Raw genomic sequence first — 27963 nt, 5'->3', positions numbered from 1 at the left:
GGTTAGTTTGTTTTTTGTAAGTCATAGGGGTCATTATGAAGTTACACTACCCAAAAAGGAGACTTTACTCCCTCCAGAGGCACAATTTGCTTTATTCACTGCTTTCCCCCAGGGCATCAACCCTGCTTCACAGGCCCATGTGGTGGTGAGGTGGGTCATGACCCCACCTTCATATCCCTCTTCATTTTCAGTGTCCTAATCTCTATAGGATAGCAGGAGCAAGCATTCCCTGTGTTTCCCAGAACACAAGGCCTACTATTGTGAGCGACCCCTGGGCAGCTGTTCAAGGGAACAAGGATCATGCTAGAGCTTTACCTCTGTGCAGCCACGCAGGTCCCACTCACAGTCTGGGCCACTGTGGTTTTTGGAGAGGTTTTTCTCTTCCCCCTCCCCTAAAAATAACTGGCTGGACCCCCAGCTGATGTAAATCAGAGTAGCCTCAGTGAGGTCAGGTGGTGAAATTAATGGGGCTAAGCAGAAAATGAAATGCTACTGGGCTAGATCGAGATGTAGCTACCAGGAAATATAGACTTTCAGTGGCACCATAAAGATGTTAAATATGACTCTTTGCTAGCTGGCAGTAGTATTTTTTTTTCTCTATAGCTATTGCATAAGTGTGTATATTGCCAGGAATAAATGGTTCATTACTGTTCCTTTTGGACACCACTACCCATTCGGTATTTGGGAAGTTGAGTCATATGTAGAAAGATGCAACCTTTGGGCCTAATCCTATACTGAAGTCAATGGAGCAGATTAGCACTTTGCAGGATCAAGCACTTTGTTACTTGTTTGAAAATTTGTTTCTTTTTTGCTGTCACACTCTTGTACTGCAAATTTTTTTTCCTTAGGTCTATGTTTGTCTCAATAGATACAAAGGAATTTTACCTCCGTTCACATGGCAGGAGTGGAATTAAAAAACATGGGGCAGCAAATACTAGGCAGCTATCCTGTTCATTTTCACTTGACTGGAGACGTAGATGAGAAAGGAGGATATGAATCGCCTACTTACCTTGATAATCTGGCTATACACCACTGTTTCTCTAGGTGTGTTGCCATACATGGAACACATGGCCTTCTGGTAAGAGATACATTTTACTGACAAACTACTACCTTTATTTTGCTGAATGTTAAAAAATGTGTAATATGTCCTGCGATGCTTGAACACCATACAATTAAGTATTTTGAAGCATGACTCTTTTTTCTAGTGCATCTGTTGGGTGGATACCTTGAAATAATTCAAGTTTAGAATTGACATTGTAGTGGCCCTACGAGTCGAAAGAAATGTCAAGTTCTGTATATTATGTTTATAATTAAGCATGATGAGATTGTTCTGAGCAATCTGTGATAGCGTGGAACTTTCACCAGGTAACTGTTGTCTTCATCAAACACATGGTGAAGTTACCAACCTTGGAATTTGCAACAGAGATACAATCAAGAGCTATAGTTAAAACCAGGAACAATGTTAGACTAATCCAAAGATATTCATAAAGTCAAGGGGAAAGACATGTGAGCAATAAGGGCCCAAATGCCCGCTGCAAAGCCAGCAAAGCTTGGTAATTTTGGCTTTGGGTCAAACTCTCTGGCAGAGGTCATTGTGGAAAGGGGCTCACCAGAAAATGTGTGCCCAACAAAGAAAGTGCCAAGATTTGTTCAGGAAACCTCTCCACTGCATCTCCATGTTCTCCGTATCCCACCCATGAAATGGTATGGTGTGCTGAAGTGAGGCCCCACTGGCAGGGAAGTACTTATGGGTCATGTTACCTGTGTTTAGTCATAATCCTCCCCCACCCTGATCTATCCATGACCCATATGCACTCTTCATGAAACGTTATTCTTGCCCCTGTACATAAAGCTGCTGCCAGCTAGAACACAGGTATATATTCATACTGCTTTTGTAGTATGTGCCCGTTTGGTACTGTACTTGTAAGTGTGGAAGGGGCTGAAGGCACCCTCTGTGGGCCTGAGGATCTGTTTGCATTGTCCAGATCTCCTTCAAAAAGGGCTGATTGTCACTTCCTGATATCTTAAGTGTTTGTGTTGGCAGAACCTCCAAAAGTTGATGGAATAAGTAGTGTCTTCCTTTTCCTTCCTCACAAAATGATCACTTATTTATATTAGACCTTTTGAATCAGGTGAACAATCAGAGAATAAATTAATGTTGACCTAACTGGAACAACTTGTGCTCTTGAGACTTGTCAAAAGTGTAGTCCGACAGCTCCCTACTGACTATGAGATTCCACATATGTCAACTAAATTAGAAACTCAAATGCAAAATCTAGTCCTGCAGGGGATAGCATATGGGTTTGCAAAGGCAATGAGTCCACAAATCAATGAGTAGATAAATGTACTAGCTGAATCTGTGAATGAAATCATTTTGTTGCAGTGCAGTAATTAAAAATAAATCTGTAGCCAGTCCTCTCAGACCAATCTGAGATTTCAGCAGGGAACATATATCTCAGTGTATGAACAACTGAGTAATATGTTTATATAATATGCATGTTAATTTGGCCTTATGTTGTGATGCTTTAGAGTTCAGAGCAGAGAAACTTTGATACAGGGTTTTTCCCCAGTTTTATGCTACTGTGAATGAACAAACTGGATCACTTAACAAAATATGAGGTGGGATGCAGCATTTTGTGGCACAACTGTGTACTTGTCAATGAGATGAAAGGCACTTCAGATATCTGCCTTTGTGTGTGCCATGTCACAAGTCAGCAGCCTTGCAGCACAGTTTTGGTTACTTATCACAGCTGAAAAGCAGGTTGTGACATGCCTGCTGCTTCACTGACATGCACGACACATGCCACCGAACCCTGTAGTCATTACTGTATAAAGTTGCAGTACATGAAGGTCACTTATATTGTATTGCTGAGCTATATATAATTCAGTGTTTGGAGGCATCCTAATTATCTGATATTGGAAACACTACTGGAGCACAAGGCTGCTGAGTGGACAGAGTTTCATTCCTAAGCATACAACAGTCTGCTACCCCTAATATCACAGTGTGATAGGTAGTACTTCTTTTCCAAACCTTTGGCTTCTCTCTGTAATATATGTTAATGGCTACACCAGGGTAATCAGTCCTGCAATCATAATTTTGGCCTATTTTCTTTTGACCCTGATTTTTTTTTCAGTGCAAATATAAATGATCTTTAAACAGTGCTATTCCCAGTTAGGTGGGTGGTCAGTGTCCTTTCAGATATGAAAGTTACTAGGGAGCTCCTGTCTGTCTGTCTCTCTCTCTCTCTCTCTCTCTCTCTCTCTCTTTTTTTTTTTTTAAAGCCAGCACCTGGATTAAAAATAAAATAAGACCCAGGGCCAGCTTTTGGCTCCTCATTCACCATGTTTCTAAAATCCAGGTTTGCAACCCTTAGCCAGATCCATGAGAATCCAAGGATGTAATTGAAATTCTGTCTTTCTGGCATGGAGAGATTTAGTGTTGATCATTATTTTCTTCCAAAGAGGAGTATTTGGTCTTATGTGTTTATTCCTTAGCCCACTGCTGATTGAAAGCATCCTCAGCACTGCTCCTGCCCATCACACTAAAGGACATATTTAGATAGAGCATTACCATTCTTAGGAGGTTGGCAAAGACATGTGACGCTGTTAGCTCAGAAATGGGTTTAGCTGTCTCTATTAGCAAGGCTGAACTGACCAGCACACTCCTCAGTGCCACTGCTTCTAGATTGGTCAGGCTTGTGGCAATTGACCCTCTCAGTCTGAGCATGTGTTCCTGAATTCTAAGTGGGAATATTTTCAGTGGACTGCAGTTTTTGGAAGCCAGTAGATGAGTGGGGTTTTTTGTTGTTTGTTTGCCTGTATATTAAGTGCTCTCTAGACATCTCATTGAAACAGATACAAAAGCTGCTGATTCCAATTTAGAGAGTTATCAGGGGAAAATGAATGCCAGTGGGAATTGGCAATACGATACCCATACAGATTGTTATACGTGTGTAACATACAATTATCATATTACTTTCCAGATTCATATACTGTAAGTATACTTGTATACAGTAGATGAATACTGAATACAAGTATACTTACAATGATAATCATCCTTTTTTCCCAGATTCACATACTGTATCTGGTTTAACTAGCCCTCTGTACCTAAAGGAAACCAAGTAGGTTCATATTATTTAGTCTTGCAGTCTTTACATGGACATTACTCAAATTGATGTCAGTGGGAATTTTTGCTTGTATAAGGAGCAAGCGAATGTGCTGACACCATTTAAAGTATAGCGTTAGCTTAAGTTTTATTGAAACCTGTCAAATAAGATTTGGCAAAAAAGACTCCGTATTTTAACTGGTCTGATTTAGTATTTTCAGTTATGAAGACAAATTTTAGAAATCCTCACTAATGCTGTACATCAAAGCAGGCTTATTATGCTAAGTCCCTTCGGTCAAAGTATGTTTTAATGAAATATTTTTGTGCACGTGTCCACTTAATCTTAAGAAGGTGGAGAAGATGGATTGCAACTTCTGCAAATATTAAGAGAATTAATAACCAGAGAATATAGGCAAAACATCTTATTGAATTTAGTAGTGTAAATTATTCTGCAGTAAAACACTGAATCTCTTTTCCTCCCTCCAAATTGAGAAGTATCTCAAAGAAATCTAGAGTATCTATGAATAACACAGTCATGCTGATAAATACCACAATTCTGTATCAAATATTCTCACATATACTTCAGTACAGTTTCAAATCAAAATTGTATTATTTTCTATTAATTATGCATGTGATCCTACTCAAATTAAAGTTTAATGGGAGTTTTGCTGTTGACTGCAATGTGAGGAAGAGCAGGCCCTGAATGTAGTAAGGGCCAAATTAGCTCACCCTTACTGAGTATACCTTACTCTGGATTTAGTTCCAGAACTACTCTCAGATGAAAGTACCGTTCAGTGTGAGTGAGGGTGGCAAAATTGGTCCTTAAGGTTTTTGAAGTTTATCAATATTAAAAACCACATCTTTGTTCGTAGTTAACATGTAACCCACATTTTGTATAATTGATTCAGGTGAAAGATACTATTGGCTATGATACTTTGGGTCACTGTTTTTTCCTTGAAGATGGGCTGGAGCAACGCAATACATTTTACCACAATTTGGGTCTCCTTACCAAGCCTGGAACAATCTTGCCTTCAGACCGCAATGAAGCCATGTGCCTCGCAATGCGTAGCAATGTCTATGGGAATTATGTACCTATACCAAGCACCGACTGCATGTAAGCCCTAAATGAGTATAATAGGTCTTCACTTTTATATAGCATCTTGCATCTGGTCTTGAAAGTACTGAATTATGATACTGAGGTGAAACTAAGGTGTTTACAGAGTGGGTTTGTTTTCCCAAGTTTGACACATGCTGCTATTGGGATCGTGACAAATTTTAGCTTCTACTGTAACTTTCTATTTTTTAAATAAATATTGGCTACTAGGTAAAGTGTGTTGAGGGTGAAGGCTCATGGAGGTCTCTGCTAATAGAGACCTGAATCTCAGTCAATTAATATTTATTGAATTCCATTTCTGTCACAGTTTTCTAGTGTGAGAGAGAGAAAAACACAATATAGTATCTTGCTCGTCTCTGAATCCTTTTTAATTGGGATAATCAAGGCTCCATGAAATCTGTCTGATAAATCGGGCTCACTTCAGCCTGGCATAAGCAGACATAAATCCCATTTACTTCAAAGGGAGTTTTTTTGACTCCATGGATGACTTTGGATCATAGCGTCTAGAGTAAATTAGCCATTAGCACATGAGTACATTAGGGGATCAAATGTAAAGATTAGCATAAATTATAATTAGCCATGTTTAGTTGCACTTTGCTCAGAGGGGAAAAAATCATTATTATTGGTGGCTGGAGTACACCTCCAAACTGAAGAAACGGTCCATTGTAATATGGGTACTAATATGATCCCATTGACTCAGCTAGGGTTGCTCATGAGAGTGTAGTTTAGCCCAGGAACCCGGTACTTTTCCAGGATAGAATTTAAGGACCACATCTTGCTAATTTTTACTCACACAAGTAATCCCATTGACTTCATTGGGATTACTCCTGTGAGTATACTAAGGCTGCTTTTGTGATTAGCACAGTTATATTGCAGGTATCTGGGCCATTCCTGCAAACCATCAGATCCAATAGGATATTCATGTTGATTTAGGATTGTTCCCATGAGCATGAATACACTACAAATGTAATAGGATGGTTTAGAAATAAATGTATGTTAGAATTTTCTGATTAAAAATTATCAAATTAGATGCTATGAGTAAATAGGGGAAAAAATTAACAGAACTCTTACATGTGGTATATATTGTCCATCGCAAGTTATTTTCTTAAACAATAATTGCATAAATATAACTAGCTTTTGTCTGTGCCACCATAAATCCTCCTGCTTGATAGTGTCCTTAATCTGAGCAAAGGAATTCGTATCACTCTTTAATCCCATTAATAATCTGTTAGCAGCTTGCACAGGATACTTATTCTGGTATCCTTCTGATCATAAAGCTGTAGGGAGTTAGACCTTCCTCCCTCACTCCAAGTTCTATAGAGGAACAGAAGGTCATTTTTTAGACATTTTCCATAGCTATTTAATTCTGACCCTAGCAAATTCTTGAAAAAATGACCTCAGGTTTACTTAACTTGCTTTTAACAGAGCACAGATTTTTGTGAATAGTCTCATATAGCTTCCAGTATGTAGCTCCATAAATGAACATGTCTGACATCATTGCTTTTATTTTTCATGAAAAGTACCTGTGGAGTTTTAAAATCAAAGGGAGTGTGGTGGCTAAAATGTAATGCAATGCTATAAAAGCTTAGCCCTTCCTGTTTTGTTACTCCTTAGGATCGTTTTCTTTTTTAAATTTTATTTTATTTTTCATTTTCAGGGCTGTCAGCACATTCTGGATTGCTAACCCAAACAACAATTTGATAGAGAATGCAGCAGCTGGTGCTCAGGTAATATCATTAAACAGCAAGGACCATATATCACCTTCAATCCACATGCATGCACCACTTACTGATGCCATTGGTGTGGAAGGCATCACGTTTTTATGTATCATAGAATCTGGGTGCCTATTGCTGCATAAGGCCAAAGGCAATTAGGTAGTTATTGGCCTGGTACAATAAGACTGCTTGTGAACTGGAACGTTCTGTTTGTGTCCAGAGATCATCCATGTGCACAGAATTGATATGTCATACCAGAGTTTCCACTTATGTAAAACAGGAAAAAAGTGTGTGTGTGGGGGGGGGTGTTTTTTTTTTTTTTTTGGCAAATGTTGACTCTAGTGGTGACCACTGTATTTAATAATAATGTTTCTTATAAAACTGGAACCCCAGCTATACATGCAAATCATGTGTATGATTAATGGCATGTTCCCTAAGCCAAAATTTCATCTACCCTTCTCCTTCATACCCCCAATCTATGTGCATGCAAAATCCACAGGTGTGTGCCCAGACGAGCACTTGTACATGCAAGTGGAGTAAGCTTGTGTAGACAGATGTGTTGGTTTTGTATGCACAAAGTGGTGCATGCTCATTTTGCAGGCTGTGTAAGAAGTTTCTTTGAAAATTTGTTGGTGCCACTGGCAAAGCTAAATACTATAGAGTCTGAGAATTTATTGAACTGCCCCATAGTCTCAACCTGTTTATTGTGTTTTAGGATGTTGGGATATGGTACATCTTCCACCGGGTTCCAACCGGACAGTCTGAGGGACAATACCCAGAGGCACAGGCGGAGTTCACTCCCTTGGGGATATTTTACAATAACCGAGTCCATTCTAATTTCAAGGCATGTAAAAGATTTTCATACATTTGCACAAATGTAATAAGATTTAGCACTTACTGTAGGTAGCTCTCAGATCGCATGGGCTAGAAACACTTTCATAGTGCTGTTTTAACATTGACTAAACAGTTGTCTCAACATCTCTGCAGTGTACATGGGTGATATTATTCCTATTGTACAGATGGACAAACTGAGACTGTGGGCAGTATGCTGCTCTGTGCCACACAGCATGGAGGAATGCATGCAGCAGTAGATGTTGTACAGACATAGGGCACATAGCAGTAGATGTAGTGTTACTCTCTACTGCAATAGTGGGTGGGTGGGTTTGGAGGGGTGTGGCCAGAGCCCTGCAAAATAGCTGGAGTAGGGCCAAATCCTGATCTGCCACTTTTTTTTTTCAAAATAATTGCGATAACTTTAATCTCACTTTAAGGTAATTCCATGAAAATATTTTCCCTAAATGTAGGCATAAAGACTGAATCTACAAATAAGAATCCTTTTTTCATTATTGCTCAGGATTCCAGATGGAGAGGAGGCAAAAATTACTGTATCAACTTGGGGACGTTTTTGTTTTATTAGGATATACTTTAGTAGATAAAGAGAACTTCATACAACTTTAACTTACTCTATCCACGTATGTGCTGGCTCATCTCTGCAATAACACTGCATTGCAATCTTTAAGTTCACTACACTGGGTCACGTTCTTCTTTGATTGTAGAGAAATTACAAGTCCAAGAGGAATTAAGGCCTTACCTCTCAGCAGGAGCACTGTTCCCTCTCTGCAACATTATTCTTTCAAATTGTCTCCCCGGGGCCAGCAGGAATGCTTTATTTCCTGGCGTGAGGCAGTTTAAATTCTTTGCTCTGGCTCAGAAGCCAACTTAAATGACTATGTAAAGGGCATAGCACTGTAGCATTCTGCCCTGACTTTGACGTATTACACGAAGGCCACTGTAATAATATGACAACATCCAAATGTCACCGAGGCCAATACTTGGGATGGAAAGCACAGGCATGCAGAGGGCTTACAGTCCCTTTAGCATGGGCAGCCACCATGTTTGTGTTCCATTTATAATACCCTTTGATCTTCTTTAGCTTGTGCTGTGTGGTCTCCTTGTTCAAATAATTGAACTCCTACGTATTTTTCAGGCTGGCTTGTTTATAGGAAAAGGAGTAAAGACGACAAAAGCTAGTGCTGAAAATCCTCGAGAGTATCTTACTGTAGATAATGCCAGGTGAGTAAATACTGAATGGATAAAAGTATTTTCAGAACCCTGCAGTATACTCAGCAGGTTGCTGGACCTTGTTATGGATGGAACATCCTAGGAATATAGACGCACAACCTGGGATATAAAGAGGCAAATATTTCAGAACTGTGTGCTGATCATTTGTAGGATTGCTTAACAATACTAAACGTGTACTTGGAGCTCTGAGATGTTGGCAGAGGAGTCCGTGAAAAGAATGGAATTAACTATTTTTCTCAATGACTGAGTTGAAATCTAGATGATAAAATCCATTTCACAACATAATTTGTACCCAAAATCATAGGCACTATCTCCGCCATCGGTTACATAATCTATTTGCAATAATCTTCACACGTGGGTGTCTCCTTTTGCCTATACATTTATGAGGGGGAAAAAAACTTCCAGGGATTCATGTCACAGAGAGGGAAAGTGAGTACTTAATGTCATTGGCTAACCACTAGAATCCTGTGGGCTTATGCGGAGCAATGCTGCAGAGATCATCTGCTGCAGAGACATCTGCTGTGTCCTGGCTAGTCCCACCTCACGCGTACATTGTGAGCTACACAGAGCACTGATAGTCTCCCATGGAGTTGAAGGATAGGGACCACAATGCAGGAGAAGTGACACTTCCCCTTTCTGTGGCTTCCTTCGGTCCCCTTATTCTGGAAGCAAAAGAGACAATACAGCCCAATGAGTTTGCAGAAGGATGAAACCGAATATGAAGATGGACTGGGGAAGAATAAGGGGCTTTGTTTTGTTTCTCCCAAACTCAGCAGTGTTCAGTAATCAGCAAGTGTGGCAAGAAATATTCTGAAAGTGATTGGAAAACGTATAGATTCATGCTTAGTGAAGCTTTCAGACATGGGAGTCCCACTTTAAGACTGAAATGATAGCTCATGTATATCACTTAATTATCTTCAGTTGGCATCTTGTTCTTGCAGGGTGGGAGTTTCAAAGTGCCAAAGTGATTTAGGCACATAAGTCCCATTGAAAGTCAATGGGGCTTGTGGGTAGAATTTCTAAAAGCAGCTAAGTGACAGGTGCTTTTGAAAATGTTACTGTGTGCTCTTAAGTCTAGTAGATCCTTCTGAAAATCCATCCTGAGAGAGAAGTCCTGGCTCCATTGAAATCAATGGGTGCTTTTCCATTGACTTCACTGGAGCCAGAATTTCACTCTTAATGTTTATTCTGTGTTAGCCTTGCAATAAGATGCAGTACCAAAATGAAGCTATTGTTTTGAATGTGATCCAGAATACATAAGTTCAGCTGAAAATAGAAACAAAATGACTTCTTTTAAACCCATCAGTTCAGTATGTGGAAACCATTAGCGGTGACTGACAGGACCTCCTGTGTTTAAGGTTATTTCCCATTGCTCTGGTATAATAACTAGATTCCTTGCTTCAGGTTCCGCCCACATCAGGATGCTGACCCTGTAAAACCACGAGTTCCTGCCTTAATTGATGGCCTCATCGCTTTTAAAAATAACGACCATGGGGCCTGGGCCAGAGGTGGTGACATTATTTTCCGCAACTGTGGGTAGGTGAATGTAATTACAGTTTATATCATTGTGCTCGTTACTGACATAATAAGTGGATCTGTAGGACAAATTAACATCAGACATTCCTAGTAATTTGCACATTCGTGTTTCTTCTTTTCTAGGTTTTCAGACAATGGAATTGGACTCACTCTAGCTAGGTAATTTCATTTCTCTCAATATGCTGTGTTTTTCAGGGTTCTCCACAATTTAAAACGTTAAAGAATGGAAGGTGAGGAGAGCTTCCCTGCTGATCACATTAAGATGCAAGAAAATCTCACATGTCCTTCCAAAACCACATCAGGTCTCTCCCATAATAGCCATTAATGAAAATGGCAATAAGGCATTTCAATTTCTTTGCCTTATCATGTCTGGGAAATATGTCATAATGTCTGATTTCCTTTTGGGCTGTAGATTCTAAACCCTTAGACTAAACATTCTGGTGTATGCTAAGGAGATTTGTATTCATTCTAGTCAAGGCAAGACCAAAAATGTCCATACCTTTGGTATATTTTCATGCAGAAGTAGCAGGAAAAGGCCCTTGGTGTGGTTGTAGAGTGGTTCTTCTGACCACATTCCTACTACTTTCAGGTAATGGAAAGGTTTGTTCTGTTGTAAACCAGAAACCTCTCCAAGATTAAATGTGATTTAAGAGCCTAATCCAAAGCCAGTCGCAGACAATGGGAATCTTTCCATTGACTTCTGTGAGCTTTGGATCAGACCCTGGCTCTGGGGTTTTTTTTGTTTTTTTCTCTTGTCAAAGAATTTGTAACTTTCTAATTCTGAACTAGAGTTTGGCTCATGATTTGTAAAATGCTTTAGGATGGAGGAGGCTATATAAAAATCAGACCTAACTGTAGTTGCCTGAACCACTGAATTAGCATTATTACGGGTGTTTAATACTAACTTGCTGATTTCTAAAGACTATTTTTTAATTCCTGCAGATGCATCTCTTCAGATTAAAAATGACTGTTTCAGAAGTGCAATTAAAAAGTTCTTTCAAATTATTCCTTAATTATTCTTTTGAACTATGTCACATAGTTACCTTCCATTTTTCTTTGTCTGATTCTAGTGATGGAACTTTCCCAACAGATGAGGGTTCCAGCCTGGAAGTTGCACATTCCATCTTTGTCGGAGAAAGCAACAACATTGGCTCCCAGGGAGGACAAAACAGCTACTGGGGTAGAGGGGCAAATGGAGAATATAGAACACTACCCAGAAACAAGTAGGTTATTCATCTAGCATTTACCCTTGATATTAGCATAAGAAAAATGTGATAGAATAAAAGCCTTTGAAATGAATGTGGCTACTAAAGGGTAATGTAAATGCCTGTTTAAATTTATTATACAGGCCATAACCAATGAATATCCAAATAAAACCCATTCTCCAGACAAATGCGGTGAAAGCTTTAACAACTGGATGTCTTTGATGTAATTTTTCTGCCTAATTTATCAGTCACTGGAGAGTGGATTAGAAAGTTTGAAAGAAACCAAGAACTATTTTTTAGGGCTACAATCACAGCTAGTGTCCGGGCTGATTGGCTGTCTTGGTGGGACACTAACTCAATTGTAAATATTGTTCTGCACCCAGACATGCCAGTGTGGCATCAGAGGCAAAGCTGGATAATTTCCATTTGAAGTGAAGAGGTGGGGAGACAAGGCTGCCTGTACACCTTCGCATCCAACTCCAAAGAGACTTTAGCGCGCATATTTGATCTCCCTTAGGGTATGTCTACATTGCAATTAAACACCCGTGGCTGGCCTGTGTCAGGTAACTTGGGTTCATGGGGCTTAGACTATGGGGCTCTAAAAGTCTGGTGTAGATGTTTGGGCTCTGGGACCTCATGAGGAGGCCCAAGCCCAACCATCTATAGTGCAATTTTATAGCCCTGCAGCTTGAGCCGGAGTCAGCTGACGTGGGCCAGACGCAGGCATTTAATTGCAGTATAGACATACCCTTTCCTGAGTCAGCATCTGATTCTTCATTCCTGACACAGGCAAAGCTCCCACTGAAGTCCCCAAACAAAAGAAAAATAGTATCCAGTTCCTTGATTTTCCTTTTCTAGTGGGTGTATGTTTACTTCCTTTCTGTCCAAACAACATATGACCCAGTTTGACAAAGAAAAGTCACTCAGGATCTCTCTTCTCTTTCTGGGACTGTAAGTTAGCTCCCTTTACAGGCAAACAGCCCCCCCTTCAACAGTCAGTGCACCCCCCCCCCCATATTTCTACAATTTCTCACACCTTGAGCAAATAGAAACTCCAAAACAATTGTCATTCATGACAAACCTCTATTAAGGAATGTTTTAGAAAAGCAACAAGTAACAATAGATGGAGTATTTGCTGGTTGGTTATAACATGCCTTGCATGCAATTAGCCCTTAGACCTGTATAGCCAGGAATCTCTTATTATTATGAAATTGAATCTCTGCAGAACACCCTGAATAATTAGAGCCACTATTATTATCAGGCAACTCTTTGGAATGCTCCATTGCATTTCAGAGTTCACCTTTTAATAACCTGTGTTTACTGGTAGGAACTGCGAAGCTGGAAAGAAGGACTATTGCTACCGGACACAATGTCTCATCTTTAAATAAAATACAATTCTAACCCTAAAGCGTATTTAGTCCCATCTGCTGAATAGCTACAGCACAGGCACTGGCATTGTAAAGGCCTGACCCAAAGCCCATTGGTTTCAGTAAGCTCTGGATCAAGGACTAGGGTTTCCCACATGGCCACCACATGTACCTCTGATTTCCCATTGCACTATATGCTAGGGTGCTATTTTTTTTTATGTTTTAATTTAGTGGGTTATCCCAGGCTGTAGGTGCTTTAGACACTTACAGTCAAATTCAAAGAGAGAGAATCTCACTCTTGCATCTCCCTGTATATAATACAACACTGCATGCAGCTGTGGAGTCCATAATCGATAAGAGGGTACACGTGTGCGTCCTGTTTCTGATGCTTGAGCAATCCAGCTTTACCTAAGTTTCTGAACAAATTAATTGCAAACATGTATCTACTGGCCCCCTTCGTTCTCTTTTATGAAGGTACTTTAGGCCATTCATTAATCAAACAGCACCTGGGTACAGAATTCAAACACAGAATTCAGTACTGTAAACAGGAAAAAAGGGGGATCAAGACTTACTTGAGACCCCAATGGCATCTTCTAGATTTTTGACATCCTGTGCAACATGACCATATTCCACAGGCCAACCCTGAAGATGTAATCTTACAACTATAAAATGTTATGGGCCATATTCTTGGGGATGACCATGTGATTCCTGAAGCAGCTTGTGGGGAGAGGAAAATCCAAGTTGTTCTAAGTCGAATCAGCTGGTGGCGGCCATTACAGTGGTGGGGGATCAGACTGATATAACAGTCCCCCAGCTATGCCTATGGCTGGGCTGGAGAAGTAGCAAAGGAGACACTACACTGACCCTACAGTCCCTGGGATTTCTCTGACCGAAGCTGTTGAAGGTGTTTTGCCCCTGCTGACTGGCTGTAAGGGGCAATAAGGTGGGGTGAGGCCAGATCCTGCCCTGGACTGGGATTTTGTTTCTGTGATCACTCACTTAACCACTGCTCCTCTTCTGAGCCTTAGCTGGGGAGAGCTGGGTGCCTCTTACAAGGGGATGAGGCTGTTCAGCACCTCATGGCCTAGAGCAGCGTGATCTTGATTTAGGGAGCGTGAAGAGGGTGTAACTGCTAGATACAAATGTAGTGTCTTTCTGTGCTTTTGGAGGAAAGCACTGATCTAGCCCACATGTCTAAAATGGATTTCTGTTCATTTTGAAACTTCCATAGGACGTTCCCTATCCGTGGCTTCCAGATTTATGACGGGCCTGTTAGGTTGGTGAAATGCACTTTCAGAAAGTTTACTCCCACTGCGGACCGATACTCAAGCGCCATCGGCTTCTTCATGAAGAATTCCTGGCAGATAAGCCCTCAGAACAATGTGTCCCAGATCAAGATGGAGAGAAACGTAAGTGAGAAAAATAGGAGTGCGGGTTTTGTCTGAGCTTGTCTGACTTGCAAAAGTCTTTAACAGTGCTGAGAGGTTTACTCAAGAGACATCTTACTTCTGGGTGACCAGAGATGCAAAATCTACATTGGTCGTTAACATAGAGGCCCAGATCTCAGCTGACGTAAGTCATTCATAGCACTATTCACCTTAACGGAGCTATGCTGATTTACTCTAGTTGAGGATCTGGCCCAGTGTTTGGGAGCCACACAAATCAAACTTCAACAAGCATGAGTGCCAGAAAGTTGTAGTACAATTCTTAGATACATAGAGAGAACCTTGGGCCTGATCCTGGGGTCTTCACTGAAAGTTCTGTGGATCACAATGATGATTGAGCCAGAGTAAGGACTGATGAATAAGTTCCAATATTTTTGTGCTGACAGGAGTTGTAAAATGGTTTACCTGTTCTAGCCTTTCTCTTGGATTCATGTGGCAGTCACGTCTCTTCAAGTTTGGCTTTTGAGGTTTTTGGTTCATCTGAGCCCGTAAAACTCAGAACCGAACTCTCACACAAAATCACTACAAGTTGCCTGGGTTGGGCTGAAACCATGAAGAAAAATTACTGACTTCCAGGTGGCTTCCTTCCGGGGATCGTAACAAGGCCCAGGCCTGCCCATAACAAGGCCCAGGCCCTCTGTGTGATTCATGAACCTCTATAACCTTAGCTCAAGGTTTGGGTTTGTTTGTAGGGAAGTTTCCACGGCTCTAATATTGACAGACCTCATTTTCTTTGGCTTAGTAGGCAGGTTTTCTGCCTTTCCTCCATCACGCCTTATCCACACAACAGGAGCATATTTTATGTAAAGGTTGTGTTAGCACAGTCACTCCTGTGGTTGCTCTTGTGAAAATATAGTGCACTTCATCCTTGTGCATTTAAATAAATCAGACCTCTGTATTTACCCATGTATGTCACACCTGAAGCCAGAACGAGGGTAAGGGATAATTTAGTTGTACATTCTTTTCATCCCTCTGGAGAACTAGCCACAATGAGGATGCAACATTCAGCATGGAGTGAGGAGTGTGCTTAGAGGGAAACATAAAATGCACAGGTCTGATCTTGCAGTGGATCTGAGGAGAGTGGGAATGTAACCTGAGTAAGGGCTGTCAGATGGTTTTTTTTTTTTTTTTTTTTAACTCCAAATGCATGTGTTTGCAGGCACGTTAGTGAATCATTACCTGTGGAAAAATTTGAAAATGCAGATGTGTAAAGTTGTAGCACCTTTTGAGGTCTCTGAGCCTGTTTAATGTCACTGCACCTTTTCAGGTCTGGGAGACAGTTTATTACAGGAACACCTTTAAGATCTGAGGTCTGCAAGGCAGAACCTCTCAGAGGAGTTATTAAATGCTGCTGCAATCTGAATTAAAGACAAACATGCTTAAATAACACATGCTAAGTGTATTATAAAACATTTGGTTACATTATCCAAGTAATTACTTCCTGTTTATCCATTCCCAACAAATGTCTCTTTACTATTCTAATATTTTGCCAACTCTTTGCTTTAAAAAAAATAAAATTAAATTGAAAAAGTTAACCACCTCTGCCATAGCAGTAAACAATAAAAACACCTTTCACTTCGATTCTGCTTTATCCAGATTGAATCCAGATCATCTGATCCTGAAGTAAAACTGTAAGGGCTTCTTGCATATTGCTATGTGGCCAATTGCTTTATTGGATAACATATAATTAACATAGCGCCCCTAAACTGTTTATTAATTTTCATATTTAGGCTTCTTTTTATTAATTTTGAAAAGTTCCCTAAAGGATGGCTTATTTTTACAGTCACTTCAGAAGATGCAAGTTGCATAGTGATATTAAAGCTATTAGTCATGCTGGGTGCATAATCATATTGACTGTTCAAGCTAATCAGCTCACTGATTAGATGACTAAATAATAAAACTAGTCAGGTCTTGCTTAATTACAATATAAAAACAATTGTTAAGTGGAACAGAAGAGCTAAACATTACACTCTACAAAAGTATTTTATTTACATTTCTGTTGACAAACACAAAGCTTGCATATGAGGGAAGGAAAATGTGTGCATTTACAGATAATAAAATGAATAACAAAGCCTTTTAATAGCACTTTGTAAGCAGTCCTCAAAACAGTCATTGGTCCTCTGCCTACACAAGATTCAGATGGTCATGTAGTGCCATGGGTTTGTGTTAGGGTGACCAGATGTCCCGATTTTAGGGTCTTTTTCCTATTACCCCACACCCCGTGTCCCGATTTTTCACACTTGCTGTCTGGTCATCCTAGTTTGTGTGGACATATCTATACTGCAGCTGGGACCAAGCCTCCCTGCCCAAGTAGACAGACTTGCTTTAGTGGGACTTGAACTAGTGGACTAAAAATATCCATGTGGATGTTTCAACCTGGACACTGAAGCCTGAGAGGCTGAGTTCCAGCCCAAGTTGGAACATCCATGCTGCTGTCTTTAGCACAGTAGCTTGGGTCCTGCTAGTGCAAGTGACTCCCCAGCTGGGACATTTGCTCCCAGCTGCAGTGTAGACATACCCTCCATGTCCCATAGCTAGAATCTAGACCGGTAGGAGGAAATATCATCTTTAGGTCATATGCAGAGTTTGTGCATAGTTTCCTAGGAAAGCTTTACATTGGACTATTCATAAATGAGGGAAAATTTTTTAATTAATAATAAAAATGTCAGCCCCAGACTTTGGGTCTGTCTGAGCTGTGCCAGCTCCTGGGGGAGACAGATGGTGGTATGTCACCATTTGAGCTCAAATGATCGTTCGGTAGCCCAGGACTGGTTCAGTCCCCTGAGCATGTTCTAATTTTGACTGTTAATGGCTCCTGTGGTGGTTTTTCCAGCTCCCAGGAATAGCTGAAGTTTAGAGATGGAGCTGGGCCCATTTACAGCAGGCTGTCAGCTCTTTACCATCTATGGATTTGCCCATGCTAGGCGAATCCCCAGCTCCCTGTTCAGGGCAGCTTTATGTCTCTTTGCATTGCTGGAAGTGCACAGATGAGTCATATTTGGAGGAGGGGCCTGGATCCAGCCTAATGACTCCCCATTATTGCGCACAATTGCTGAAAGGGAGTTTACGCTGGCAAAATTCATGTAGATAAGAGGGGAGCACTTCGTAATATAAGCAGTTGCCTTTATATTTAGACTATTCCGTCTTACCATGGTGTTTCCTGAGTGCCAGGCAAAACAGAAGTTTTCATGCACTTTAAAAATCGCAATTCTGATAGGGTGGATCCAAGCAGACAAATCCAGATCCAAAAAAACCAGACAAAAACCAGGAAGATAAATGTGTTGCCTCTTTACTTCAGTGGGATCTTTATGTTGACTCCAAAGGAAGCAGAACTGAGCCCTCAACTCCACTGAGTTCAATGGGCTTTGGATCAGACCCCATAGAAACTGATCCCTTATGTTGTCAGCCACATTTTTCTGTAATACGAGAGAGATTGTTCCTTCTTACCTGATTTGGGTCCCAGTCCTGCAAGCTGCTCCATGCAGGTGGACCCCCACCCTCTAAAGCTACAGTAAATTCAGGGGGGCTCTGCATGGGTATCAGGGTCTGCCTGCACTGATCAGTTTGCAGAATGAGGACCTTTAATCTCTGCTTCAAAATGAGAGTTTGGAGTTGTGACTGTAAAACAGGGGTAGGTCCACACTGGTTGACAAATTTCCCTAGTACCCTGGCAACCCACTTCTGTAAAAATATTAATGATTATGACAACGATGATGATGATCGTAGTAGACAGGGATATTATTTCTAGGTGTTTTGCACCATCCCATAGAATTCTGTTGAAAAGATGCTATTCCTTTTCAATTCCACTGGTTAATTTAACAAAAATCTATAGAAAAGATACAATTTTCTGTTGAAGCCTATAGGGCTTTTCTATAAGGGTGTGTAGGTGCATGTTCGTTCATTCGTGTGTGTGTGTGTATACTGTATATGTGGAGGTGATATCCATGTGATAAATTGGAGAGGCATTTGATGATTAAATTTGTCACATATCTGTGACTGCATCCTCCGCCTACTAATCCATCTCCCTATAGTTGCTATTCTAATATTCCAAACCCCTGAGTAAAGAGATCTTTATACCTATCACCCACCATGTATTCCATATAATTTATCACTCTAAATAGTAAATATGTATGTGAAGATCTTCAAAATGATGTCCAACTTCTATAGTCTTCACTTAGACAGAGTTCCCACTAAAGTCTGTAAGAGTCATGACAGCTAGAGATAAATCAGTCTTGTGCCCTTTATCCCTGTTCCCAAAACTTTATATCTGGAAGCTGATGCCTTTCTGTGTCTACATCTTTTTACAGTACAAAAGAAGGTATTTCCCAGTGTTGGGTCATAAATTAATACTGACCATTTCCCAGTTTACAAGTTTAGCAGTGATTCTTTTGTCAACATTAGTGTAACCTTTAATTTGAATTTTTAGAATAGCCATTTTATTTCTCATTCTCCTGTAAACTTTGAGAAAGATTAGGGTTTAAACAATAAAACCTTCTGTGTTGTGTCTGGAAAAACTTAGTGTGCTAATTAAATGGAAGCTGTACACACTGTACTTTGTTTTGAGGCCTCTTTTCTCTTACCATTGGAGTGTCCATATTTAAACCCAGGAATGCATTGGTGCAAGGTATTTATAGTAGAGCTTTGAACTGCAGGATAATGTTTACATTTTACTAATGTTGCCTCTTTTAGATATTACAAAAAAAGTACCCATCGGGATCCTTCTCCTTTGCCAAATAGCTCCTTTGGCAGAGGTTTCCAGCGGGGAAACAAGAAAAAAGTTGAAACTGCTCAAAAACAAAGATTAAAATTCAGTATGTTTTGATTGGTTGGTGGTGGGTTTTTTTAAAGGACTGATTCAGTAAGAGGCTAGGAGTTAGACTAGGAGAAGGAAAGAAAAGTGGTTATAGGATCTGATTTGATTGTAAAGTAATAGGAAAAACCTAGACTAAATAAAACATAGTTTAAGGGCCCATTCCTGCAATCTTTACTCATACAAGTAGTTGTTACCCCTTTGAGTAGTCCCATTTAAACAATAGGACTTCTCATGTGAGTAAGGATACTGGCAAGCTCTTATCCAGTGGGCATTATAAAATTGAGCTTTCAAAGACCATAGTAGGTTTGCTGCCTTACCTGCAAACCCTAGCTCAATGAGTAATTATTTCTTACTCATGTGAGTAGTCCCATTAAAGTCAATGGGACTAATGGAAGTAAGATTACTTCCTTGGGTCTGCATGATCAAGCCGCTATTGTCTTGTGTAGCGCACATTATTACTCAGGGATTCAGCAAAAAATACGTGACCTAAAACACTTACCTTCACTGTCGCCTTGTGACCTATTAATTTGCTTTTTCTACAGACACGAAAATAGTCAACGCCTTTTTGCTTAACATCCGCAGGTTCCCTGCTTTGTTGTATTTTTGTAACCGGCCTTACGCTCTTGCTTTGTTTAGCCATTTCAAAAACTGGGGTTACGCATAGGGAGCGCAATTGAGGTTTTAACTTCTGTTTTGTTTTGTCTGCTTTCCAAAAAGACGTGTCCAAATAATATATTGGAATATCTACAAAAGGGAATTTTGAAAAGAGCTGCTATTTCACACAGTTTTATGAGATTAAGTGGGAACATTTTAAAAATGTACTTTCCTGACATTTCCATGTAGAGGATGGTTGTTCCTTAATCATTTCATAGGCTTCCAGTGCCGCTTTATCCCCTTACAGTCACATTCTTCTGTTTATTACTTCAAGGAGTAAGCAGCAGGAGCAGATGAACTTCTAAGAACTAAAGATCCTGTTTTCATGAAAACATCCCTCAGCATTAAGAAACAAGGGAAGACAAAAATCCCAGTAAATAAACTTTATACTGTCAAAATTGTTTCTAAATCCAGGATGCCTCAGTAGCTTAAGTCTAGGTGTGGTGATTTGAACCCATAGGACTTTCTAGTTTAAAAGTGTTCCTGACTGAGCTATATTAACGTATGTCCCATCTATCCCCAATAATCAGTTATGGCTACACCAGTAACTTCTTTTTTGGCTCTCTCTCTTATAGGTAGGACTCAGGGTGTTTTTTGGCAGATCAGGCCAGTGGTTTGGAGACAACGATAATGATGGTGACAAAGTTTCTATTTTCCATGACCTGGATGGTTCAGTGACGGGATATCCAGACACCTTCATAGGGAGGGCAGACAACTACCTGCTTCGTCATCCAGGATGTCTTACTGTCCCACGGTGGAATGGAATGATATGCCGTGGGAAATATGCACAGGTAACACTGGGAGATTGTAATGGATCTGGAGCGGTTGGGAGAGGGTGTTTTTACTAATGGTCTGAATCAGGGCACTAGTGGCAATGAAGCATTTTACCGTCCCCAGTGCAATATTTCAGATCAGTCTTGCTGCAAGCATTAGTACCGTGGATCTGGTTTAGGTAGCGAGAGGAGGTAGCTATGTCAGCGGGAGATTAGCTCTCCCGCTATCTACACCAGCTCTTAGGTTGGCATAAGTACGTCACTCAGGGCTGTGGATTATTCACACCCCTGAGTGATGTTGGTTATACAGTAGTAATTCTGTAATGTAGACCAGGGCTTTGTTTAATATCTGGGGAAAAAGAAAGCAGACTCTCTATCCACCTCTCCATGCCCCTCTGTCGCCTCTAGAGAATATTTTTACAGCCATACAGCAAAGTATATAACCTGCTTTAAAGTTAGTAGAAAATCTTGCCCGGGCCCTCATGCTGAGCATATACACCCTGGTATGTCCTGTGACACCCAGCTAGGGTACTAAGGGAAAGCATGGCATTAATAATGTGTAAAACTTGTTTAGATTTGGACTGGAAGCCAGGTTGGAAGCCAGGTTTGGACTGGAAGCCAGCTGTCTAAGAGGCCTTGACTTAATCACTTAGTCTCACATGATGCCCAATCCTGGAGCCCTTGCTCCTTGTGAATGGGGCTCCAGAATTAGGCCCTTGACTTCAATTTCCCTATCTATAAACGGAGGCTTAGTAGTACTTATTTGCTTCTATAATAGGAAGATTAAAACGCTCATTTAGTTAGTATTTGTAAAGAGCCCTGAAAACAAGAAGGCCTGTCTTTGTGATAAGTAGTAGTATTAATCATATTTGACCTAAAGAGAAAATGAGAGAATGCAATTTGCTTTATATTGCCATTTCAGTGAATACAAATGTATGGGTTATGAGAGAAAATCACTAGTTTCTTGCATTCCTAGGCCCTTTTGACTAAAAACACATTAGTCACCCCAAATGTTGTCATATTTATTATTTACATGGCAACTATTAGATGCTCTGCAATCACATGAGAAATGGAACCATGAGGCAGCAGATGTACCTGGCATGATGTGGGTTGTGTTTATACAGCTGGTATCTGAGCCCGTAAGATGAGATGTGGCTCTCGAAAGGAGCTGTAATATTCTCCTCTGTACTTATGGGGAGATGGGCACTTCATTTCTGCAGTGGCACAGGGCAAAAGAGACATGCCATACGTAAGAAGAGTTATACTGAAAATGCCTGAGCCATTCATTAAAGTGACCTGTTCTTCAGACAGAATATCTTCATTTTGAATTATCAAAAAATGTGATCAAGACTGCCTCCCCTAGTGTTCCCCTCTCCCAAAATAAACTGATGGATATAAAAGACAGGAAAGTATATTTGGGAGCTGGGAATAAGGTCTTACAGGCCACAGTATGTACTGTGAGGGGACATGTTTCTTTAAGAAGATTCTTGTATGTCTGATGGAGAATACTGCACATGCACGTCTCCTCATGCATTCATTAGTCATCACGATGACAGCCAAAGTACAGTAGCCCAGAACAAAATCTGCCGAAGTTATTCAAGACTGTGCAGTGTTAGAGGTGCCCCCATACAGCACTGATTAATCAGGTTTGTTTTGTCAGTGGGGAGCAGAGCTATTTCAAAGGATAAGCCTGATCTTGCCCCATTGAAGTCCAGTGAGTTTTTGTTGCTGACTGCAGTGGAAATAGGATTGGGCTCATATGTATTAACCCCATAAATCAGATTTACTCTGTGTGTGTGTGTGAGTGGCATCCCCATCTCTGGTAACTCCAGGGTTAAATTCAGAATGATAAACAAGTTGGAATCTATATTTTTATTTCTATTTATACTCTTCCCATTATGACAGGTTTCAGAGTAGCAGCCGTGTTAGTCTGTATTCGCAAAAAGAAAAGGAGAACTTTTCTTCCCATTATGGCACTCTACAGGGTGAGGTGGTTTTTCCACCATAGAAACCTTCCTTGGCTGAGTTCAGGCAATAATAAACATTCACTTCCCTGGGATCTGTCCCTTTACCAGCTCCTTTCACCCAATCAGCATCCAGTTGGGTGAATAAAGTACATACTAAAAGCTTCACTTCATGAGCCCTTAGGTGGGGAAATCGATATGAATCTGAAATGAAAGCAGCGAAGATCATTGGTTCTACATAATAGGAACTGATTTAATTTGCAGAATAGTCCATTTGAGTACTTTACTGCAACACCAGAGTTGCTGGGTCTGATGATTTGTGTGTGCTAAATCTGGCACTATATATTTCAGTGCAAAAGAGTAAAAGAATGAACCCAATCATGGAGAAAGATGAGGAGGCCTTTGGTTTACTTTAATCTTAGAAACGCCATTACAAAATGTGCTTTTCTTTCCCCTCCCACGTAGCTCTCAAAGACAGGACATCCTATTCATCCATGGCATAAGCAGGTGAAAGTGCCATTTCAGTCACAGCTGAACTGAGATGAAGGTATTTAGCTTAGGGACGGGCAAACTAGGTCATATGAAATATGAACCAAACCCTTCCTTCAGAGCTTAAGCCAAATATTTTTTTGAGAAAGTTTTGATAGTTCAGTTCACTGCTTTTTTGTTTGGCTTTTCCCCCCTTGGCTTTGATGAGCACCCGAAGTGGAAATACTATAGAAAAGTCCATTCCTTCTGCAGTATTTCTAACTCACCCGATTTTGAGGACAACCTGGAAGCTTTTCATTCCTGAGAGTTCTCTGGTCTGATTCTCTCCCCTCATGTTGCTTTTCTCTAGCCTACCTGACGCATCGCTGTGTGAATTCCAGAGCTGTCTTTGTTCCTAGATTCCCTTACTCCCACCTGTAAGCAGCCAGCATCACAACCCCTTCCTTGGCCTGGTTTCAGATTGCTGCCTGGAGAGGGCTGCCAGCAGGGGTCCCTGAGGAGCACCAGCACTTTCATTTCCAATATTGCCAACTTCACATGCTCAAAAATCATGAGATTAAAAAAAATGCTGGAGTCTTTTATTTGCTTTCTAAGTTTTGAGCCTTTCGGAGTCAATGTTTTCATGCTTTACTCTGCTGGAAACCTCCTTTCTGTTTTTAATGAAAACTAAGCTTCTCCAATAATATGATTCCATGAGCTAGGGGTTTAAGAAAACTACCAAACCTAACAAGACTCTCAATAAAATCATGAGTGTTGGCAACTCTGAGTTTCCTACAGAGTCTCTAGGACACACTCAAATTCTGTTGGTCCAAGAGTGACTTGGGCGCTTTAAAATTGTTAGACGTTCTGCCTGCCCAGTGCCACGCTGACTTCAGCTGAGCAGTTTAATCCAGGTTTTTATTCTCTTCTCACATGCCTTCCAAGCAGCACCTGAGGAGTTAATCAGAAGAAGCTGGGAAACCTTTTTTTTAAACTACTAATTGGCAGAATAAGCTATTTTCTGATGTAAGCACTAAAAGATAGGGGAATGCAGCAGAGTTGAGGCAGTATAATTTATGGGTTACACTAAAATAGATGTCCTGTTATAAAAATTTAGAGCAATTATTTATTTTTAACAAATTCACCTCACTTGGTACATTTTTCTTCATTCTGTTGGGGTACTCATCTAATAGAGGCAGGAAGTCGTTCCATCTCTCTTAATGCTTTTATTTTGTCAAACACAATTCTAGAGTGGATATTTGCTATTGCATCCTCTGATTAGTTATATATATATTTTTCCACTGGCATCTGCTGACCTATTCAAAACCTAGTTATCCAGTTATGACTTTGATATTTCCATCATCATTCCTGAATGCATACACTATAAAGCAGCCAAGAAATATTGCAGGTAGCTGCTCTCAGAATTTTTCTAAACCAAGCTAGGAAAGGATGCTTTTTGAGGAGATAGAGAAGTCTGTAGAATCCATTAGGGCTCAATATGAATCATTGGGATTTGAGGAGGCTTAAAACCGCCCACGGTTGAGTCCTTGGAATGAAAAGCCAACAAGCTCTTTCTAAGCTAGTTTGTGTCTTAAGGTTCAATTAAGGGATCCCATTCTGATCTCAGTTACACACCAGTGTAAATGCAGAATAACTCTGCTGACTTCAGCAAAGCACCTCTGGAGTCATGCTGGTGTAATAGGTATCAGAATCTGTCCCAGCATGTTTTATGGAACTAAAAAGAGATCTTCCAAAGGAATATTGAGGTCTTCAGTATCACTGGCCATTGCAAGCTGTATAACTCCCTCCGTAGACTAAAATTCTTGTCAAGGGAAATAGCCCTTCATTTGGAAGTTGCATGATCCTGGAAAGCTGGTGTGTATGGGGTCTGAAGAAAAACTGCACCTTAGATCTGACCCAAGGTTTTGCCCTTAATTTTGAACTTTGGATTGAGGTTTGATGCCCAAACCCATCAGTCAGCACTATACCAGGAATAAAAACAGTGGCTGAATTAGATCATTAGAAAGGAAACAGATCTTGCCTCAGTCCAGAAGTCAAGAATTTAGTGTGTGTGTGTGTGTGTGTGCACGTGCACCTTGAATGTTGCTTATCTTCACACTCTTTACCCAGATGGATAATAAATAACGTGAGCTGTAAAGAGAATTTCTCAATAATCTCTCAATGTATATTGAGATGGGACTAAATCCTTCTGGATTAGACTGTTAATCACAGCTAAATGAGTCATTATAAGATTCTCTTTAGGATTCTTCTTACAAAATAGCTGCCTCTTCCCCTTGTGCTAGACCAGGCTCTCATCACTCCTCACATTTTAGAATATTTTGCCCACTTCACTTCCTGCTGTTGGATTTTTTTGTTTGTTTTAGTTTTTTTTGTTAGCTGTAAACATATATGCTGGAGCAAAGGGAAGCTGGGTTTCTTTTATTCTAGAACAAAGTTCTCTTGCTATGTCTCTTCTTCCTCCTTGGAGAGAGATGATTAGTTCACATATACCAAAGTTCTTGTTCCAGAAATGTATGGAAATTTTTTTTTCAGTTTCAAGAGTTGAGAGTAAAGATATCCTGGAATAAAGAACTGAAGAAAAGGAAAGGGACTCTGTCATGACACTATAAGAAGAGTAGGCAGATATCTGTGTCTGTGTCATGTTTTCAGGAGACTGGCTGCATTGGGTAATGATATGCAGTCTACAGATATGTCTACACGGCAAAGAAGAACCCAGGGCTGGCCCATGTCGGCTGACTCCGCCTCGCAGAGCTCAGGCTGTGGGGCTGTTTCCTTGCTGTGTAGGCTTCCGGGCTCAAGCTGGAACCTGGGCTCTAGAACCTTTTGAGGTGCGGCGGGGTTCCGGGGCTTGAGCTCCAACCTGAGCCCAGAAGCCTACACAGCAAGGAAACAGCCCCACTCCAGCAGTGTGAGTCAGCTGGCACGGCCCAGCAGTGGCTGTCTAGTTGCTGTGTAGACTTTTGACTTCAGCCAGCTCAGTAGTAACCAAAAGTAGCAGTAGTTGTTGTTGGCTATTTTGGGGCTATATAAAATGGACTAAGTTCAGTCCACAGAGAGCAGGCTTCCAAATCATGAAATCACCGCTGGAACTAGTGCTCATCAGCATCCTGGATGGCAGACTCGGCAAAGTCAGGGATTGAATAGGCAGAGACTTAGGTTACGTCTACATTACAGACCTTTGAGTAGCACAGCTGTACCGCTGTAAGGTCTTCCATCTAGCCACTCTATGCTGATGGGAGAGAGCTCTCCCAGCGGCATCATTAAACCACCCCCACAAGCGGCAGTAGCTGTGTTGGCAGGAGAGCTTCTCCCACTGACATAGTACTGTCCACACCAGCACTTTTGTTGGTGAAACTTATGTCAGTCCGGGGGGGTTCACACCCTTGACCAACAAAAGTGCTAGTGTAGACATAGCCTTAGCTCCCGTCTTTTCCCTAGGTGTGATCTATCCCTCCAGGTCAGGGATGAAGTCCACAGACAGGGTGGCATGGGGAAACTTACCTTGAGGCTTCTTATTCAGTCTTGTGGATAAAAAGAGGACTCAACTGAGAGTCTGAGACTTTAACTCCCGTGCTGCAATAAACTCCCCATGGACTGTCCCCTACACCTGTGTTGAACCCCGTTGGCATCAGTGGGACTGCACATTAGTGCCAGGGTCGGTCTGCATGGATTTCATTGCTGGATGAGGACTTTCAGCGTTTGATAATTAAATAATAAAAATGAACAGGCAAGTTTCAAAGTATCCAGCATATATAAACTCTGTCCTGTGTAGCTAAAAAGTTAATTGATTACAATTCTGGAAATCCTGCATGTGTTGGCTGGAATGGGAAATGAAGTAAGTTTACAAATATTTGTAGCTAACCACAAGGCTTGCATTTTTATTTGAGAATGATACAGTGTTTATAAAGCAACTGTAATTATTATACTTTTAGTTAAGCCTATAACTTTGTCCCAAGACATTTAAGAAAATTTTACTGCCAGATAACTTATCTGACACAAGATGATAAAGAACGTATTTTGGAACATATTATAAACTCTTCTATCCTTTCTTGAACCCATTAACAGTAAGTGCAGTGGACAGCCTAGTTCACAACCCTTGACGACTTCTTTTCAGCAGTTAAAGAATTTAGGATGCTTTTCTTTTCCGTCCTGGAATGTAAGGATTTTCTGCCTATCCTTGAATGTATTTCATTGTTTGGAAGGCTTATTTTGTTACCTTAATTTTTGATTTTTCCAATATGTGCACTTCAGCTACTACCTAAATATTATCTGATTGCCTGAGACATGTATTTGATAGGGGGAAAGAGCATGGAATATAAAGATTAGAATGACATGATGAATACTACTGACTTTCATGCAGAAAGAGGTCTAGACTAGTATTATTTTGCAGCGTCAGACATGATTCCAACATTCCTTTTCAGAAAAAACACCATTCAGTTCAAGAATAATACACAAATTCAAAGACTCTAAGGCTAGAAGGGCCCATTATGATAATCTAATCTGACCTCCTGTGGTGTGGGTTCTACAGAATTTCAATCTGGTGGCAGTGACTGTGATCAATACTGTTTTGACCTCCTGATCTGGGGCTTGTATGTAAAGGGAAAGTGGATTTTCTTTGGTTTCATAAATTAAAAAGAAGTCTTTCATTTGAATTTAAAAACCATTCATTTTTCCTTGGGCCGTAGAGGAGTGAGCAAATGT

The 27963-nt window shown here is 40.6% G+C and overlaps 1 protein-coding gene across 9 annotated transcripts in view; it reads left to right on the top strand.

Annotated features, from left to right (window-relative positions):
* The window catches only part of LOC140895014 (cell surface hyaluronidase CEMIP2-like), an 84752-nt gene that overhangs the window by 14330 nt on the left and 42459 nt on the right, over window positions 1-27963 (top strand). For all 9 annotated transcript variants that reach the window (XM_073304100.1, XM_073304097.1, XM_073304094.1 and 6 more), the window contains 10 exons: window positions 869-1078; window positions 5014-5219; window positions 6877-6946; window positions 7650-7778; window positions 8922-9007; window positions 10421-10552; window positions 10676-10711; window positions 11623-11775; window positions 14356-14533; window positions 20612-20827. In XM_073304100.1, the coding sequence (XP_073160201.1) occupies window positions 869-1078; window positions 5014-5219; window positions 6877-6946; window positions 7650-7778; window positions 8922-9007; window positions 10421-10552; window positions 10676-10711; window positions 11623-11775; window positions 14356-14533; window positions 20612-20827 (1416 nt within the window). The remainder of the gene's footprint in view (window positions 1-868; window positions 1079-5013; window positions 5220-6876; window positions 6947-7649; window positions 7779-8921; window positions 9008-10420; window positions 10553-10675; window positions 10712-11622; window positions 11776-14355; window positions 14534-20611; window positions 20828-27963) is intronic.

This window comes from Lepidochelys kempii, chromosome 10 (genome assembly GCF_965140265.1).
Source record: "Lepidochelys kempii isolate rLepKem1 chromosome 10, rLepKem1.hap2, whole genome shotgun sequence".
Classification (NCBI taxonomy): Eukaryota; Metazoa; Chordata; order Testudines; family Cheloniidae; genus Lepidochelys; species Lepidochelys kempii.
Note: the sequence above shows the minus strand (reverse complement) of the source record. Positions and strands in the feature narration are given on the sequence as shown.